At 42.0% G+C, this 16,336-nt stretch overlaps 1 protein-coding gene and 1 pseudogene across 1 annotated transcript; one reads left to right on the forward strand and one right to left on the reverse strand.

Moving 5' to 3' along the window:
* Window positions 1-2,966: 2,966 nt before the first annotated feature.
* On the forward strand, window positions 2,967-7,928 carry LOC115308309 (annotated as a pseudogene).
* Window positions 7,929-8,959: 1,031 nt separating this feature from the next.
* LOC121837243 (4-coumarate--CoA ligase 1-like) lies at window positions 8,960-11,258 on the reverse strand. The gene is made up of 2 exons (XM_042292826.1): window positions 11,057-11,258; window positions 8,960-9,081 (listed from the first exon to the last, which is right to left on the reverse strand). The coding sequence occupies exons 1-2, from the start codon at window positions 11,256-11,258 to the stop codon at window positions 8,960-8,962; spliced, it is 324 nt and encodes a 107-aa protein (XP_042148760.1).
* Between the last annotated feature and the right edge of the window lie 5,078 nt (window positions 11,259-16,336).

Consider the following 16,336-nt stretch of genomic DNA (forward strand, 5'->3'; position numbering starts at 1 on the left):
TGTCGTCCCGGTACCTTCGGTAACGCTCTGCATAACTAAGCTAGAGTACGTGTGGGTCTTAGCACAAAAGGCAAACTATCTATAGTCCGTTGCAACTTAAGAAGCTAGGACGAAGGAAAGGAAGGCCGGCGAGGAAGACGAAAAGGGAACGCCGGAGAGAGGAGGAGGTATGCCCTCTCCTCTCCAGCGTTCCGTCTGCTTCCTCCTCCCGGGCGTTCCCTTTTCTCGCCCTACCATCTTGAGTTGCGACGGATTATAAGAGAAAAAACGCCTTTTTTTCAGCCGACATGTCAAATAAAAGCAAATTATATAAATATCTCCAATAAGTACATGAGAACATAACTCATGTATGCGTTTATATGTAAAATTAGTGTTTGTAAATGTAATTGTAATGTAAAATTAGTTTTAATGTGTTTATTACGAAAAAAATATGCAAACGTTTTGGCGGAACTCCGCCTGATTAGGTAAGCAGTATGAAAGGGATACTTAGTAAACTCTAACCAGTTTCTTTGTCTTGTCCGACGTTTTGAAGCCGGCTCAGATTTCTACTCATTCATTCATTCATTCAATGCTTTATTTCCATATTTGTTCTCAAAATACACAAAAACTGTTTAGACCCATAGCCCTTAAGGATAGTCCGGGGTCCAATCGTAATATAAATTCAAAAAGCGGCAGAATACAATCGACTCGTACAATGTGCAAAAGAAGCAAAAGAAAAGAAAGAAGTCACGTTCTAGAAAGTACTTAGCGTAACTGCATTTCGTAATTAGACTCTATGATTTTACGAACTGCTTGAGCTGTTTTTAATTTGTAAATACAACTGAATGGCAACACGTTTAGCGATTGGAAAATAGGTCTACTAGGGTTAGTGTTTCTCGAAAATGTTATAAATCTTATCGCCGGTTTTTGCAAGCGAGTTACCGGATCTAAGTATGTAGCGTAAGTATAACCCCAGGATCCAATACAATAAACCAGCTGACTGTGGACGAATGCAAAATAGAGTATGCGCAAAATAAATAAATCAAGACATTCGCGTGCTTTTAATAATGTATAACAACCATATGCAATTTTGGAACACATGTGCTTAATTTGGCTTTTCCAGTGCATATCAGAATCAAACAGAACACCTAAATATTTATAACAAGTAACATGTTATAATTACGTATTATCTAATTGTATAACTATGTCGTCGTAATTAATCGCCTTTTTCTTGGAATGAAGCACTATATATTTAGATTTCTTAGGCTGATTGTAAGTTGATTGCTCGTGAACCATGTCAGTACTCTAGTCAATTCCTCATTGATTTTATCCTGTAATTCTCCTATCGTGTCCCCAACAAAAATCAGTGCCGTAACGTTGGCGTACATTAATGCTTCCGAGTATTTTAAAATCGTCGGAAAATCATTTACATAAAGAGAAAAAGAGGATGGGCCCAAGAACTGAGCCCTGTGGTACACCAGTTAACACCTTTTGAGGGGTAGAGATACAATTATTTATTATTACGCACTGTTTACGGTTAAAGAGATAGCTATTAAACAACTCCGACGTTTTCCCCCGAAAGCCATACTGATGGAGTTTATAAAGCAAGATATTATGATTAACTGTGTCAAATGCTTTTTTTTTAAATCTAAATATACAACAACAACCATTTAACTTTTATGGAGAGCTCTGTTGAGATGTTGAGTTACATGTTGAGTACTGACAGATAGAAGAACATAACTATACTGACAATACTGACAGAAGGGAAATAAAAGCCATTTACAAATCTGTAAGGCGAAAGTAGAGCGCAGCTCCTGAGTGGAGGTGGGGGTTAGGCAGGGGAGGGTATGTTCTTCCTCCTCCTCCTTTAGGCTCTCCCCTACCCTCCTCCTCCAATTCAGTTTCCCCGCTAAATTTAGCGCGAAAAATGACGTCATATGACTTGGTGTCACGTCCCCCATGAACAAATTCAGTTTCTCTGTTAGATTTAGCGGGAAATTGACGTCAATTTTCCCGCTAAATCTGGCAGAGAAACTGAATTTCTTCGCCAAATCTAGCGAAGAAACTAAATACCTCCTCTAAATTTAGTGGGGAATCGAATTGGTGTTGAAGTCGCGTAGTGGGGAATTGAAGTGGTCTCGAGGTCACGTGACGTCAATTATCCCGCTAAATTTGGTGCAGTTACGCCGACGCCGCTCAACCCGGAAACGGGCGCCCAAGAGCTGCGCTCTAAAAGAAGATAACGACAGGTCGCAACCTTTGGATCCACATACAATCACCCGCGAACAAGGAGGCGAGCCGGCTTCCAAACGTCGAGCACCATGAAGATATTGGTTTGAGATTACTAAGTACCCCTTTCCCAAATTATATGCGATTTTTTTTTTTTTTGTTTAATACCCAGTTTTCCTTACAAAGCGTACACCGGGTGTAATTACTTTCTTATTCCCGAAAAAAGTGTTCGACAATTTTTATGTTACATATATACATAAATGCCACCCTCATTGCCCTTTTCTCGTTGTTCAGGGCTTGAAAGGCACTTAAGATAAGTGTTAGGGTTTGCATATTTGTGCATACAGACACATGACTCAATGTCTCGAAACATGAAAAAAAAATGTAAATGTAATTTATTTTTAACTTTTGGAAATCTTGGCAACAAAACTTAGCGAGTGACGCAAGCATATACATTACTAAAATAGTAACGTGAATTACCCGTTACTGTTTGGAAGTACGTCAATACGTTACAGAAAAACGTAACGGGTTATCGCCAACACTCGTGATTCAGGCTGCCACTCAACCCACCGATGGTTGTCAGCTCCCTGTGATAATTTTACCTCTTTTGATTTTCGAAGGCTACGCTACATGTGTCGTCCACTTGATAACCGAGGTTTTCTCGATCAGTAGAAACTCGCCCCCGAATGCCTGAACAATGTGTGACACATTTGTTTTTTAACGGTTAGATGGTCAATTGCTAGTTAGTTGGTATCATCATGCGTGTGGAAACCGCCCACACACAGAAAAAAAAGGTATACTTTTGCACCCTTTGCCACATATAAGACACCTCAAAAACTTCAGCTGGAAATACATGGCCGCGCAACCCATCGTTGTTTTCTACAAAATAGGTAAAGTAAAGCTAAATAGATAAGGTTGGAAGTACAGCGCACTAACGTTGAAACGACGGTACCAACTTTCACGAGCGGCTTGATAGCCTATTTGTACAACTTATAATAATAATAATAATAATAATAATAATAATAATAATAATAATAATAATAATAATAATAATAATAATAATAATAATAATAATAATAATAATAATAATAATAATAATAATAATAATAATAATAATAATAATAATAATAATAATAATAATAATAATAATAATAATAATAATAATAATAATAATAATAATAATAATAATAATAATAATAATAATAATAATAATAATGTTTTATTTTGCACCAAAAATACATGATGCAGGAGGCCTGCAGAAAAAGCTGTCAAATAGACAGCTTGACAAAGCCGAAGGTCCCAACTGGCAGCCGTCGGGGCAAAGATTACATTACACACACGTACATTGGCTATTAAAATAGTTAAGGTACGTGTGACTGAACTGCAAAAAAAAGTAATTTGAGTTTTCTTGGCTCGAATGCAAAACCTGTGTGTGTGTGCGTGCGTGCGTGCGTGCGTGTGCGTGTGTGTGTGTGTGTGTGTGTGTGTGTGTGTGTGTGTGTCTGTGTGTGTGTGTGTGTGTGTTGTAGTCTTTAATACGTACTTTAGCTGTTTCAATGTTATATCTCACCGGTATAAAACCTCTCGTAAAAGTTGGGGCCGTCAGTTGGACGTCAGTGCGGTGTACGTCGAAGTGAAGTTTTTGGGGTGTGAATGGCTCGTTATTAGACCTTGTGGCCCGTAGCTTTGACCTCTAGTCCATTGTAGAGTGAGACCAAGTTATAGTTTTAGCCTGGCCGTATAACTCACCTGCACATACCGCAAGTCCATAATTTTCACGTTTTTATTCTTAGAGAAATATGTAGTCGTTTAAAAAAACGACACCCAGTGTATGAGACATATCGGATTTTTAATGTGACAAATATAAATGATGCGGCATGCGTCTTGCGTGCTTTTTTTTTTCTTCTTTTCGGCCTAGAAAAATATTCCTGGACATTTGAAATTGAGTCCATATTCGGGCGGGAGTGTCGTCACGGTGAATTTTGTCATGTTTCACGGGCTATATTACTGGCCAGAAAGAAAAAAAGCACGCGAGTCGTATCACGTTGCAAACACTTCATTTGGGTGTTGGGGCAATGTATTGGGTCATTATGATTGTTTGTTTCATATATTAATTAAGAATTATTTATAACGATCTGTCGGCCTCACAATACTCATTCTCGGTGCCACCTCTACGATGAGAGATTTGTCCGTGCAATTCTGAGCCGAGTACTTCAGCTCGGCAACTTTGCTAAATCTTCGCTACTCGAGACGCCCCACCATGTCAAAACAGGGATGTAAGTATAAGCCTCTTCACTTTTTACGGGCATTCAGAAAGCCGCATTATGACATGCAAAAACTACCAGTGGGTTTAGAAGCAGCAGTTCTGTCGAACCTGGGCTTGGTGGCGCATGCGACTGTTTGAAGCTGGAGCCATACAACGAATCTGGGAGAAACGTACTGTTTGTTTTATTTCGAGTTACATACAAAAATCGACACCAACATTGACGAATCGATTTTTCGTCTTCCCATTTGTCTCTTATCTAGGACATCCCTGATGGATTCGGGTACAGATCTCGCAAGTGTTCAAGCACACATTTCGCCATGATTCCCTGCTTGGCGATGACTAGAGGCCGGATCTTTAGGCCAAATGCCTACTTCGTTCTTCTGGTCCCTATCATGCCTTTTCTATATATGAGCCCGAATCATGAGCTAAGAAGTGCTTTAAGGGTGGTTTTATAGTTCCTATAAATGCCTATTTCGACGTTTGAGCCTAAATTATCATTTCCCGCCTATAGATGCCTATTTCGACTTTTTTTGCTTCGGTACCCCAAAATGACTCCTTCTGTTTAGTTTCGATTTCAAGCGAACTATTTTTCATCTTGCTGCAATGCATGGCAACAGGCTGATCCTATCTCTGTCCCAAGATCCACCACAAACATGTTTTTTTTTTTTTTTTTTTTTTTTTCACGCCTTTAAGCTAACGCGCCACCTTTCTTCTAGTAGAAGGCCCTTCCCGGCCTTCCCCACGCATCGTCCTTCTTTGCTTTCTCTCCCTCTCGCCTCGCCCGAGAGAAGCGGGTTATTGTCTTAACATGTCTGTGTGGAGCCCGGGAGCTGCCCGGAGGCTTGAAGTCTGGATCTGGATGCTGCTGTACTCCGTTTCACCCTAAATGGACCTTAGTGGATGCTGGGAGGCGTCCCAGCCAGTCCAGCGCTGGGAGAGTCTCAGCGTGTTGCTCCGCCCAGCTAAAGTAGTACTGGATTGGCTGGGATAGGGGGGGGGGGGGGGGGGGGGGGCTTGTCCTATTCGCTGCGGTTCATTGGAAGATCGGGAAACAAAGCGTAATGCCCACCAAAAAGCTTTTTTTTTTTCTTTTTTCAAGTGAGCGAGCGTATTTGATTGTGTGCATGTCTGTATGTGCGTGTGCGTGTGCATGCCAGCCTACATGTGAGGTGAAGGAAATAGGAAGCGCGTTGTTTGCTCCTTTCGCGTGCGCGCCGGACTCTCGTTATTGTGTCCATTGGCCTGTAGTTTCTCTTCGCTTTCGCTGCCTGAAGCTTCTCAACAAGGACAAAAATGACGGTCCCAAAGAGCGTGCTGATTCGGCAATGGACCCAACATTCCTTTTGCTACTCTACTCGATATGATCTTCTGTCAACCGTGAGCGAAGCAGGTAAGAAGACATCCTTAGGTGCCTTGTTTCGGAGAAAAACCAAAAATTGATCGAATGATGATTTAGCGAATGAATACGAAACCACGACGTTTCAGCGAATGACGCTGTAGCGAATGGCAGCTTCGTTTCCCTTGATCGACAGCAAGCGATAACCGCGCCGGTTTAAAAGCCTAGCTCTTCATTGCCGAAAAACAACCTGTTCGCTAAAATGGTGTTCGCAAAAACGTTCGTCAGCTCAAATATTTTCTAATTGCTAAAACGTCATTCTCTCATATAATATGAACCAAGAAAAACACTCGCATCTTTATTAAAGAAATTATATCGATGTATTAATTTAGAAAAGTTTTACTCGACTATGGGTTGGTGAAGAATTTCTTGCGAAAAGTCCGCGAGCCTCTACAAATTTGTGTCTCCCCCCCCCCCCCCCCCCCCCCCGCGGCCGAGACAGGCACATACATTTGTGATACAGAAGTTTCCTGAATCCTGGCATGACCCTCCAAACACATATTAAGTAATTTTTTTTTCCGACGAATACCAGTCAAGCACAATATTTTCGAAATCTGGTAGCCCTGAGAACGAACACAACCGTTGCTGTAGTCGCAGCGCGCTGATTGGCTGCTGCGTCTCTCCGTGACGTCACAGTGAGAAAAGCGACGTTGTTCCCGTGATATTAGGATCGCACGAATTAAACTGTACGCACAGTTTTCAAAGACCAAGCAGAAAGAATATTCGAAGAATATTACTGGGCCGTTCGCAAGGGGACTCAGGAAAAAATTCCGTAACGTCCCGGAGAGGGACAACCAAAAGGAGCCACCCAAACTTCTTGACCCTAATTGAAATTTTAAATAATAAATTAGCTATACTCAGTAACAAGACAAAACGCACAGTGTCTTTCTATCGGATTACTGATCTCTAGTACGTGCTTGTTGCCTCCCGTCGTGCTTTGGATGGGCGTGTACAGTTAAATCTCACGTTGGGGGCGAGGCAACTGAAATACCCCTTATCTTGCGCGACAGAATCGGCAAACCAGATGAATAGCGTACAGCATTTCATGATGCCCCCCCCCCCCTTAAACAGCACGCACCCAATTTGGACACGAGTCGTAGTTCACTTAACAGCCCTGCTCCCTGTTACCTAAACGGGAGATAGTCTCGCGAGATTGAGCTTTGGATGCGGAGCGTATAGCAGCAGTGTGCTCTGATGCTCAACTAAAACCTGAACAAGCTTGCACAAGGAGTAGGCTTTTTCAGTATTGTAAAACACTTATATATTTTCAGTGTCGGTATATTTATAGGTACGAGGAAGATATTGCTTAAAGCCATTCCCGCTCAGGACGGCGCACTACGCTTTTCAGCATATCGTAATGTTTTTTTTTGTTTTTTTTTCACAGATTTCATGTGAGAAGGAGTGCCATCTGGCACAACACGGACAAAAACAGCAAGACCTCAAGCCAACTCAGAACGCAACGTGCCCTCAACGTCTAGGCAGTCATTTGTGAAAGAAAACCTCAGGGAAGGGAAGAAGAACGCATTCTACGCAGACTTGGGCGAAGCCTTAGTCGCCGCTCTTATTCCTTGGGCGAAAGTAGAAAACCCAGTTTTCAGCAAATTCTTACAAAAATACTCGAGCCATACTGTACCGTCGGAGTCGACTGCGCGCAAGAGCTACCTGCGGCCCATGTACGAGGAACCACTGAAGAAAATCAGAGATGAACTTGGGGACTCGTGCATTTGAGTCTCCGTAGACAAAACGACAGATATGACTGGAAGCTTTGTCGCGCACATTGTAGTTGGGAAGCTTGTAGCAGACGAGAGAACAACGCCTTTTCTTGTGTGCTCCAAGACGCTTTATAGAACAAATGGGGAGACCGTCGCGTGCTTTGTCAACACGTCCTTGAAGGTGCAATACCCTACTGAATTGGAAGACAGCAGGGTGTTGCTACTTTACACGGATGCGGCGACTTATATGCACAAAGCTGCCCTCATCCTGAAGGCTTTCTACCCGTGGATGTTGCACGTCCGCTGCATTGCCCACGGCATTCACCGCACTTGCGGAAAGCTATGAAAACACTTTAAGCATGTAAACGATCTTGTTGCTGCTGTGACGGCTGTGTTCCTTAAATCACCGTCTCGTGTTTGTGCGTTTAAGGGACAGCTACAAGGGGTGCCCCTTCCACCAGAATTCATCGTGGCTCGCGATGGGGAACGTGGCTTAAAGCTGTAGAGTATTACAGTACTAACTTTGTTGGCGTGAAGATGGTCATTGACGGGTGTCCAGCGGACAATAGTGTCTCAGTCAGAAAGGCTTAAAATGTCCTGCGCGAGGACACTCTCGAAGGTGAGCTGGCGTATTTGTGCTCCAATTTCACCTCTCTGGCGGACACAGTCAAGAGCCTCGAAAGTGCTGGCGAAACTCTGACCCCGAACATCGGGTTCATTTCGAACGTTTAAGAACGAGTCGACGCCGCCCCCTAGGCCCCGCTGCTGTACAAGTTCGTTCAAAGCTTCAGTCTGTCTTGAGCGAAAATAGTGGTTTTTTGTACTCAAAGAAGTCTCGAAGGTCCTCACCGGGGAACACTATAGGGTACCAGAGGGTGTGGAAGTACTGAATATTCCTAAGTACAAGTACGCCCCACACACATCAGCTGACGTGGAACGCTTTTTTCAGCGTACAAACTGGTTCTAAGCGACAAGAGGCAGAAGTTTGAACCCAAAAATCTTGAGGTGGTGCTTGTTCGCTATTGTTTTCATAATTTTTATCATCATTTCTAGTTAGACAATGTACAGCATGGGACAGCCTCGTACCGGTGTGGGCTTGAGTCAACTTTTTTTTTATTTTTTTAAATGTTGGACAAATGAAATTGGGATTACTATTGTTCCACTTTATTCTGTATTTCCTTGAATAGCAGAGGCCCTAAATGCTTTCAAAAGCTCCCTGTGCATAAAAACGAATTGTGCCTATGAGTGCCTATTACGAAGTTTCTAGTGCCTTTTATAGGTGCTAAAAAGTGGCTTTTTTAGGGCCTAAACATCCGGCCTCTAGTGATGACGTACGCAAGGCTTATACAGTTTCTCAGTTGCCCTTATTTTTCGATTTTACTTTTTATGAGCAATCTTTGACTTGAGGTCTTGTCTCAGGATCTTTCCGGTCTGGGACTTGGGAAGAGATTTCATGAAAAAAACTCCGCCGTACAGCTGCTTGAAAACAGCTGCTTGATCTGCGAAACAGAAAGAAAGGTCAGAAACAATGCAAAAAAAAAAAATCAGTACACTGTACCGCAAGCTCATCACTCCATTCCTTCAATTATTTCTGAGCAGCTCTTGTGTAAAATTATTTGAACGTCTCCAATAAACATATGGGAAAATATAAAATCATACAGTAACTTGCATATAACTTATACACACATCTTATACTGGGTTTTTTTTTTTAAGCTTAACAGATTTGTTTAAGAAAGGCCGTGAAAGTTACACTTATGTCGTTTTTGGAGGTGAGTTATACGGCCACGGGGGACATATTATAGGGGGCTAATCGTAACAATCAGTCGACTAATTAACTAAAATTCGTTCCTTAACTTTTTAATTAATGAAAATAGACATATTATTCCAATTATAAACTTGCTCAGCGTCATCGAAAACCACTAAATCAGTAATTTTCAGAAAGACTTTGAACGCGTGAGAAGCGCAGTAGTGCACTAAAGTTACCACTCGTGGAGCAGGTAGAAAGCTAGCGGTTGCAGTAAGGCGCCCGCTCGATTTTTCCGTCTCTATCTAGCCCCAGCCTTGTACCTGCTCCACGAGTCGTAAATTTAGTGCACTACTACGCTTCTCACGCCTCGAAAGTTTCTGTGAAAATGACTGATTTAGTGGTTTTAGATGACGCTGAGCAAGTTTATAATTGGAACCATATGTATATTTTCATTAATTAAAAAGTTAATTAACAAATTTTAATTAATTAGCCCCTATCATACGTCCCCCTGGCCGTCTAACCCACCTCCACAAGCGGCATAAGTGTAACTTTCACGGCTTTTTAAAACAAATCTGTTAAACTTTAAAAAAAAAACACCCTGTATAATTTATTTAGGTAATGATATATTTATTGGAGAAATCTCATATTAAACTCTGTTTTGGTTCAATGCGGAGATAAAAAATCAGTAAGCCGCTTCGCACTCTCCGAAATAAGGGGTCCACAGGGGTACACTCCCTGTCCCATATTAAACGCCCCGAAACTACATTTGGACGTTCTATTCACTGACGTCGAGGTGGCGATACCAACTTTTACGAGCGGTATTATAGCTGTTGTGTATAGCGTACTAAATAGCTAATGAGCGTATCAAAGAATTGAAGGAAAAAAAACTTTAAGGTTTAGCAGTGCCAAAAAAACCTCGGTTGTCTTACTGTAGCCTTTAATGCGTACATTATCTATTTTAATAACTGGTATCGGTCGACAATCAAGCCGCTCTTGGAAGTTGGTATCGTCGGTTCGACGCCTGTGGACTGAACGTCGAACTGTTGTCACCCCTTCATTTCTTAGAGTGTGGTTTAAGATCTTGTAGTTTTTCGCCGTCCCTCGTGCTCGTAAGAAGTAAGTTAACCAATGTTTTCTTCATTGTAACTTTAAAATCAAAGTAGTGAAACTTCACCAGGTGCTGCACAAATTAATATTGAACGCTGCAGCACTGGAGCAGAGCTTCTTTGAAAGCTTTGTTTCCGGGTCACAAGATTTTATTGCAACTTCAAAATCTTCAAACTCTGAACGTAGCTATTACCAACCATGAATGATGCTCAAAAAAAGTACTATATCTTTTATATTCACCATAAACACGGGGGTGCGACTTTCCTCTGGTTACGAAAGGTAGTCGTAGCGTTTTAAACGAGGTGACTGCTAAGAAATAATAGATGGTTTCTAAGTAAGGGTGGCTTGCATATGACTGCCAAAATATCCTACTAGTATCTTCCTTAGTTTTGTCTGAAATTCTTTATCTCGAATTTGTAGGCACTTTTACGGTCTCGTGCACAAAAAAACAAATAATATTTTTATAGGTGACCATCATACATATTTCGAGCCTAGTAGTTGTTTAAATAAATACATCTGGTGCAATTAACGTGTGACTTAAACTAAAACAAGATACAATGTAGGTCATCCTTGAAATACAACATAAAACGAAATTTTTATATCGAGAACATGACACATGCCTGCAATGAGCTCCTTTAATTCTATCGACAAACTCTCGAGGTTTTTCTCGAAACCGTCTTTGACAACGACGCAGGCTGCTGGAGCCTCGCCATACTTGGAGCTGGGAACCCCCACAACTGCGGCCTCTGCAACAGCCTCATGGGTCAATAAAAGTTCTTCCAGTTCAGCAGGGGTGACGGCATTATCCATGCATTTTATCATCTCCTTTAATCTGTCGATAATATGAATTCGTCCATCAGCGTCGTATAAGCCTAAGTCTCCTGAAAGTGAAATATTTGCCCTGTTTATATTCCCATGTTCCTTCGATTTGAAGTACGCAATTTTAACGATTGTTTTAGAAATGCACGCGTCGGAAGTGCGCGCATGAGACGCTATGCCGTAGAAAAATCTGTGTTTTTAGCGCTCGTGCATTAACCATGGTTAGGCCGTATTTATGAAAACAGTTTCTCCCCATATCGGCTTTTTAAGTGGTCACTTATTACGCATGGAAATATGTGCATTCCGCTCTGAAGGCTTTTTTGTGCGGGTTTCTAACTCTCGGGTGTGAAATACACCTTACACCTTTGCGAGATATCAACCAATATTGTAAAAACGAAATTTTTTTAGGAATACAAAGTCATGGTTAAGTCGATAGCACTGGCAAGTTTCTTCTACAACATGAATATTCAATTTTCCCTGATTTGGGAGGCCATTATGAGACTTTCTTTCGATATAAAGATGTTCAAGAGCACCTGCATCACATTAACTTTCAAGCAAACAAAAAATGCGGGTATAAACACTCTACTTTAGTGCGCTGCTTAAAAAAAACGTATTCTAGACCTAAGTAGACAGTGCTTGTGTGTCAACGCACTGCAGAAGTTAAAGCACATTGGGCGAATGTTCCCTCTCCAGGACAAAGGAATTTGCGGTGGCTGTGTATGGATATTGGTGTCATTAAGTGCTGTCATACTAAAACTCCATTAGGAGAATTTGTTTTCGTTTTCTTTGTTTATAAACGAGCGGGCATATTACAAATGTTTTTTTTTTCTTGCTTTTTCTTCGAAAACGTTGTATTATTCTTTGCTTTCAAAGCCTAATACTATACAAAGCCTGCTTGCTCTGTATTGGGAATCATAATGTCACCGCTTCTGGGCCATGCAGCCGCAAAAGCCAGCCGAAGTTTTCAATGCCAAGCACCAGCGACAATTATGATGGTATTTTTCAGACTGCCAGGGTCCGCCGAATTATTTTATACGCATCGTCATCCCTCTCGTCCGTGATCAATGCAGCGAAGACAGGAGCGGCAGCGGCAGGCGGCAGACGAGTGACTGGGCACCTGCCGCCTCGTTACTCGCTACAGGTAACGCCAACGGCTACAGCCCAACTCACTTGCTGCAACCGCAAAAGCTCAATCGGTCCCTCCCCCACAAGCTGCATGCATACCTGCAAAGGGGGGGGGGGGGGGGGGGGGGGGGGGACCTATGTTGCGGCCTATCGGCCTGCCAAGCCGCCGATAAAAGACGACGACGACTTTACTCGTCGATACGAGTCCGTCGGCACGAGAGAATAAACAGAACGTTTTCACCTAAGCTCGGTGTCGGTCGCAACATCTCTTCCGTCCTCAACATCGAACGCGCTATAAGTGTATCGTTAATTGTACCGAGTGCATATAAGAAAAAAGAAAATTATACAAATGACAGGAGTTGGCATTACAACGTTTTAGACGACAGCCGGGTCGGAAGCAATGAAAAGCAAGACACGAATGTGCGGCATAGACGTTCGCTAGAGATCAAGAGACGAGACACGAGTTTTTTTTTTTTTTCTTTTTACTGCGTACTTTTTTGGCAGTGTGCTTTCGGGTGCAAGAACGTGTGGGCTGATGAAGTATTCTATGCATGTGTGCGAGCGATGTTTATTCTCAGAGCAAATTCTCTTGTATACAATAAAAACGCTCGGATGAATACGTCTGTTTTCGAAGTCTTTCAATATGTTTTCTTAACATCTGTAAAAAAAAGTTTAGGTACTAGCGTTGCATGTGCCTAAGCTTGACTTCCTTTTATGCGTCATAGCCCGCTGGAGAAAATGAATACTTTACATCATTCTATTTATTTCACATCCAGGAGCCTTTTATCACCAGGAAAGCGCACTCTCAATGTGATAAGATAGAGAGACTATAAAGTATATTTCAAAATAGAATACTTGTGATTGCTGGAAAGTGCTTCCTTTGGTTTCATAACGGTGACAACTTACACAAGTGTTGGAAGGGTGTTGTCGAGAATATTTACCACGGTTTTAATCATCGTTATTTAATACACGAAGCCTGGAAGTCGAAGTTATTATCTGGGCCTCTAGGTATCTTTCGAACGCGGTTTATGCACGCGGAAAAAATTCAAAGGGTCTCTTATGTTATATCAAAGACGACTTGAAGGCGGGAGCCCAAGCGCCGATGCATTACAGACAGACACATGATTTACTTTGTTTCACGTTCTCTTTTTTCACATTCTCTTTTTTACATTATTCGCTTTATACTCCTTCTTAATTCCCATTGATTACTCTTGCTTCTCTTTCATTACGGTTAATGCACTTTATTTCCTCGTAACTCACTTTGATTCTTCTTAATTCGCTTTGTCATCCTTCTGAATTTCATCGCCTCTAATTCGCCTGAGTGGTCACGTAAACGGTTTGGTACCTTTCCTGTAGCCTACGTGTTTTCGCTCAAGAACTTTGAAGTTCGACTGAACGATGAGACATATAAGGCTTTCGTGTTAATAACAATCATAAAAGTATTTGCATTCGAAGTTACGGCATTAGCCGAGTACAAAAGAGATATTCCAGTCTAGCATAACTCAGAGCTCGCTGTGATAACTGCAAATATAAATTTGATTTGGCCTTTTACCCGTGCGCAACCAGCCATCATCGCCCAATGCTTCAGCAGTAGCTTCTGGATGCCCGATGTAGCCTTTCATGACGCTTTGGCTGTGAACCATAATCTCGCCTTTCTGATGTGGGCCGAGTGAGTTTCCGCTGGTTAGGTCTATAACCTGGGAAATAATTTTTGGTTACCAGTTGTATAGTGTTCAGAATAGTGTTCACTCATGTAGACAACTGGCGGTACCATTCCCGAAAATGCAGGTGTATGACTATCTGTGCTGATTGATTCTCATATTAAAACTTTTACATTTTTCCTTTCGCACACCAGGTTTGATGCCTGGAAGCCATTTTTTTTTTTTTTTTTGAAGGCGGGTTTTAGAACTGAGGAATAACACACTCGGTTTAAAGGGACACTGACAGGGTATTTATACTTGCCAAGGGTTTTATTTGTACGTGACATATATGAGACCACAACTACCAAGAAGCCGATTTTTTGGCTCGAAATTCGTTTTCTTTGGCTCCGATAACCGCCGATCAAGAACTGGCAGGTTTGAGTCGCGCTCACTGCCTTCTCCGTGCTCACGTGGCTTTTTCTATGGTTTAGACTGTAGACACAACCATGAAAGATAGTCGAAGTCGTGGGTCATTGAGGGCAGACTCACAACACTAAAATAGACACAAAATTTGATACACTTTTTTTGTGGCTTCTAAAAAACTGCAAATATGTATATATTTGTTTTTAAAAAGAATTTGCTAAGTCACGTAACTTCCGATAACTTTCTCCTCTATATTCCTTCTTCCTGACCAGTCCAGTTTCAGTTTCGAGCAGTTTCGTTTTTTTTTTTCTCATTTTATTAGCAGTATAGGTGACGCCGTAGCAAAATGTTAATTGGGTAGACTTCTGACACCATAATAGATAGCCAGGCAAAATATTACAAAACTTTCTTGGGGGGTGTTTATAACGCTTCGGTGCAGACGCTGAACGTTTCACTCTCCACGTAGCAGACGGCATCGCATAGGCCTTAGAGAGCCTGTATTATGAACATTTCCCAACTGCTCGATCGGGGTCACGTGGTTTTTAAGCCTCGTTAGCAATACGAGCTGCGAGGAGGTGACGAACGCGTTGATCATCTGCGAGCGTACTTTCCTTTCCGCCTGCTTTCCTTCTTGCCACGCGACAATTCAGTGCATGCGCACTCGCGAACCATCGAAGCGGAAGGCAACCGCCATTAAATTGCAAACGATGGTTTGAAACGGACCCACTCTTCAATCTAAGCTCTCTAGCCTCGATGACTGGGGCACCATCTTGTGGTTTATGCGGGAAATGCGGAAGAAAGTTAAACGACTAATCCACCTAAGTTGTATAATACACTGTGCTCGAAACTCTGAGTTGACCGGTGTTACGATGTTAAACGCGACGTCTGTAAGTTCTATTACATATTAGGGCGCACACTTCTCCGATTCTCGAGCTTCTAATTGTATAAAAGGTTTAACTAGACATTCCAATCGACATTATCCTCGATGTACCATACTACCGCGTGTCCCAAATAGCGGCTAGGTTCTTGAAATCGACCGCAGAAATCAATTTCTTACCCTATCGAGTACCGATTATCTACAGCGTTGGCCACAGGCGGTGCATTTTTTTCTATAAAATTCGCAAAAAGCGAGCTTACATGAGTAAAAATTAAAAAAAAAAAGAAGAGAAAGGCTTAACTCCTACGAAAACGCAGCAAAGCCACCGGTCTTCGAACCAAAGGGCGCCGTATGGTTTGAAGAAATGTGGCTTCGCTGCGTTTCCATAGGAGTTAAGCCTTTTTCTTTTTTTCGTTTTCCTCAGGTAAGCTCGCTCTTTGCGAATTTCATAAAGATAATGCACCACCTTTGGCCAACGCTATACAAAATCGGAATACAATAGGGTAAGAAACGGAGTTTTGCTGTCGGTTTAAAGAGTATAATTCATTGCCACAACGACCGTAGCGGCATATACATGGGTCGCTGAAAGTTCACCGGACCTATTATTTCTACGGTGCAAATGAAAAATTCGACAAGCACAAAACCATGTAAATCCTCCAAAGCATCCCCCGTGCACGTCGAGGCACCTGTGCCGTCGTTTCGGTACTTTCTCGATTTTGTTTGGCGTGGAAATATACTGTACACTCTAAGAAAAAACGGGTGTAGTCGGGTGTATCAGCAGCACTTACACCCCCTGTAGGTGTACCTACTACACCTTTTTTTTTTTTAAGTGTAGTCGGGCGAGCATGTCTGTGCAGTTACTTTGTCACCGGCTATCGACCTTCGCCTAACCGTTGACAACATTTCTACACTCTTTTCGGTGATATCGTTTGTTCCCCACATTTTGTTTACAATCTTCTCAAACTTCCCAGCCCGTCTACCTGTATTCTTCATCAGAAATCTGACAACGCATGCAC

Source organism: Ixodes scapularis, unplaced genomic scaffold (assembly GCF_016920785.2).
Source record: "Ixodes scapularis isolate PalLabHiFi unplaced genomic scaffold, ASM1692078v2 PGA_scaffold3__209_contigs__length_174095766, whole genome shotgun sequence".
In the NCBI taxonomy this organism is placed as follows: domain Eukaryota; kingdom Metazoa; phylum Arthropoda; class Arachnida; order Ixodida; family Ixodidae; genus Ixodes; species Ixodes scapularis.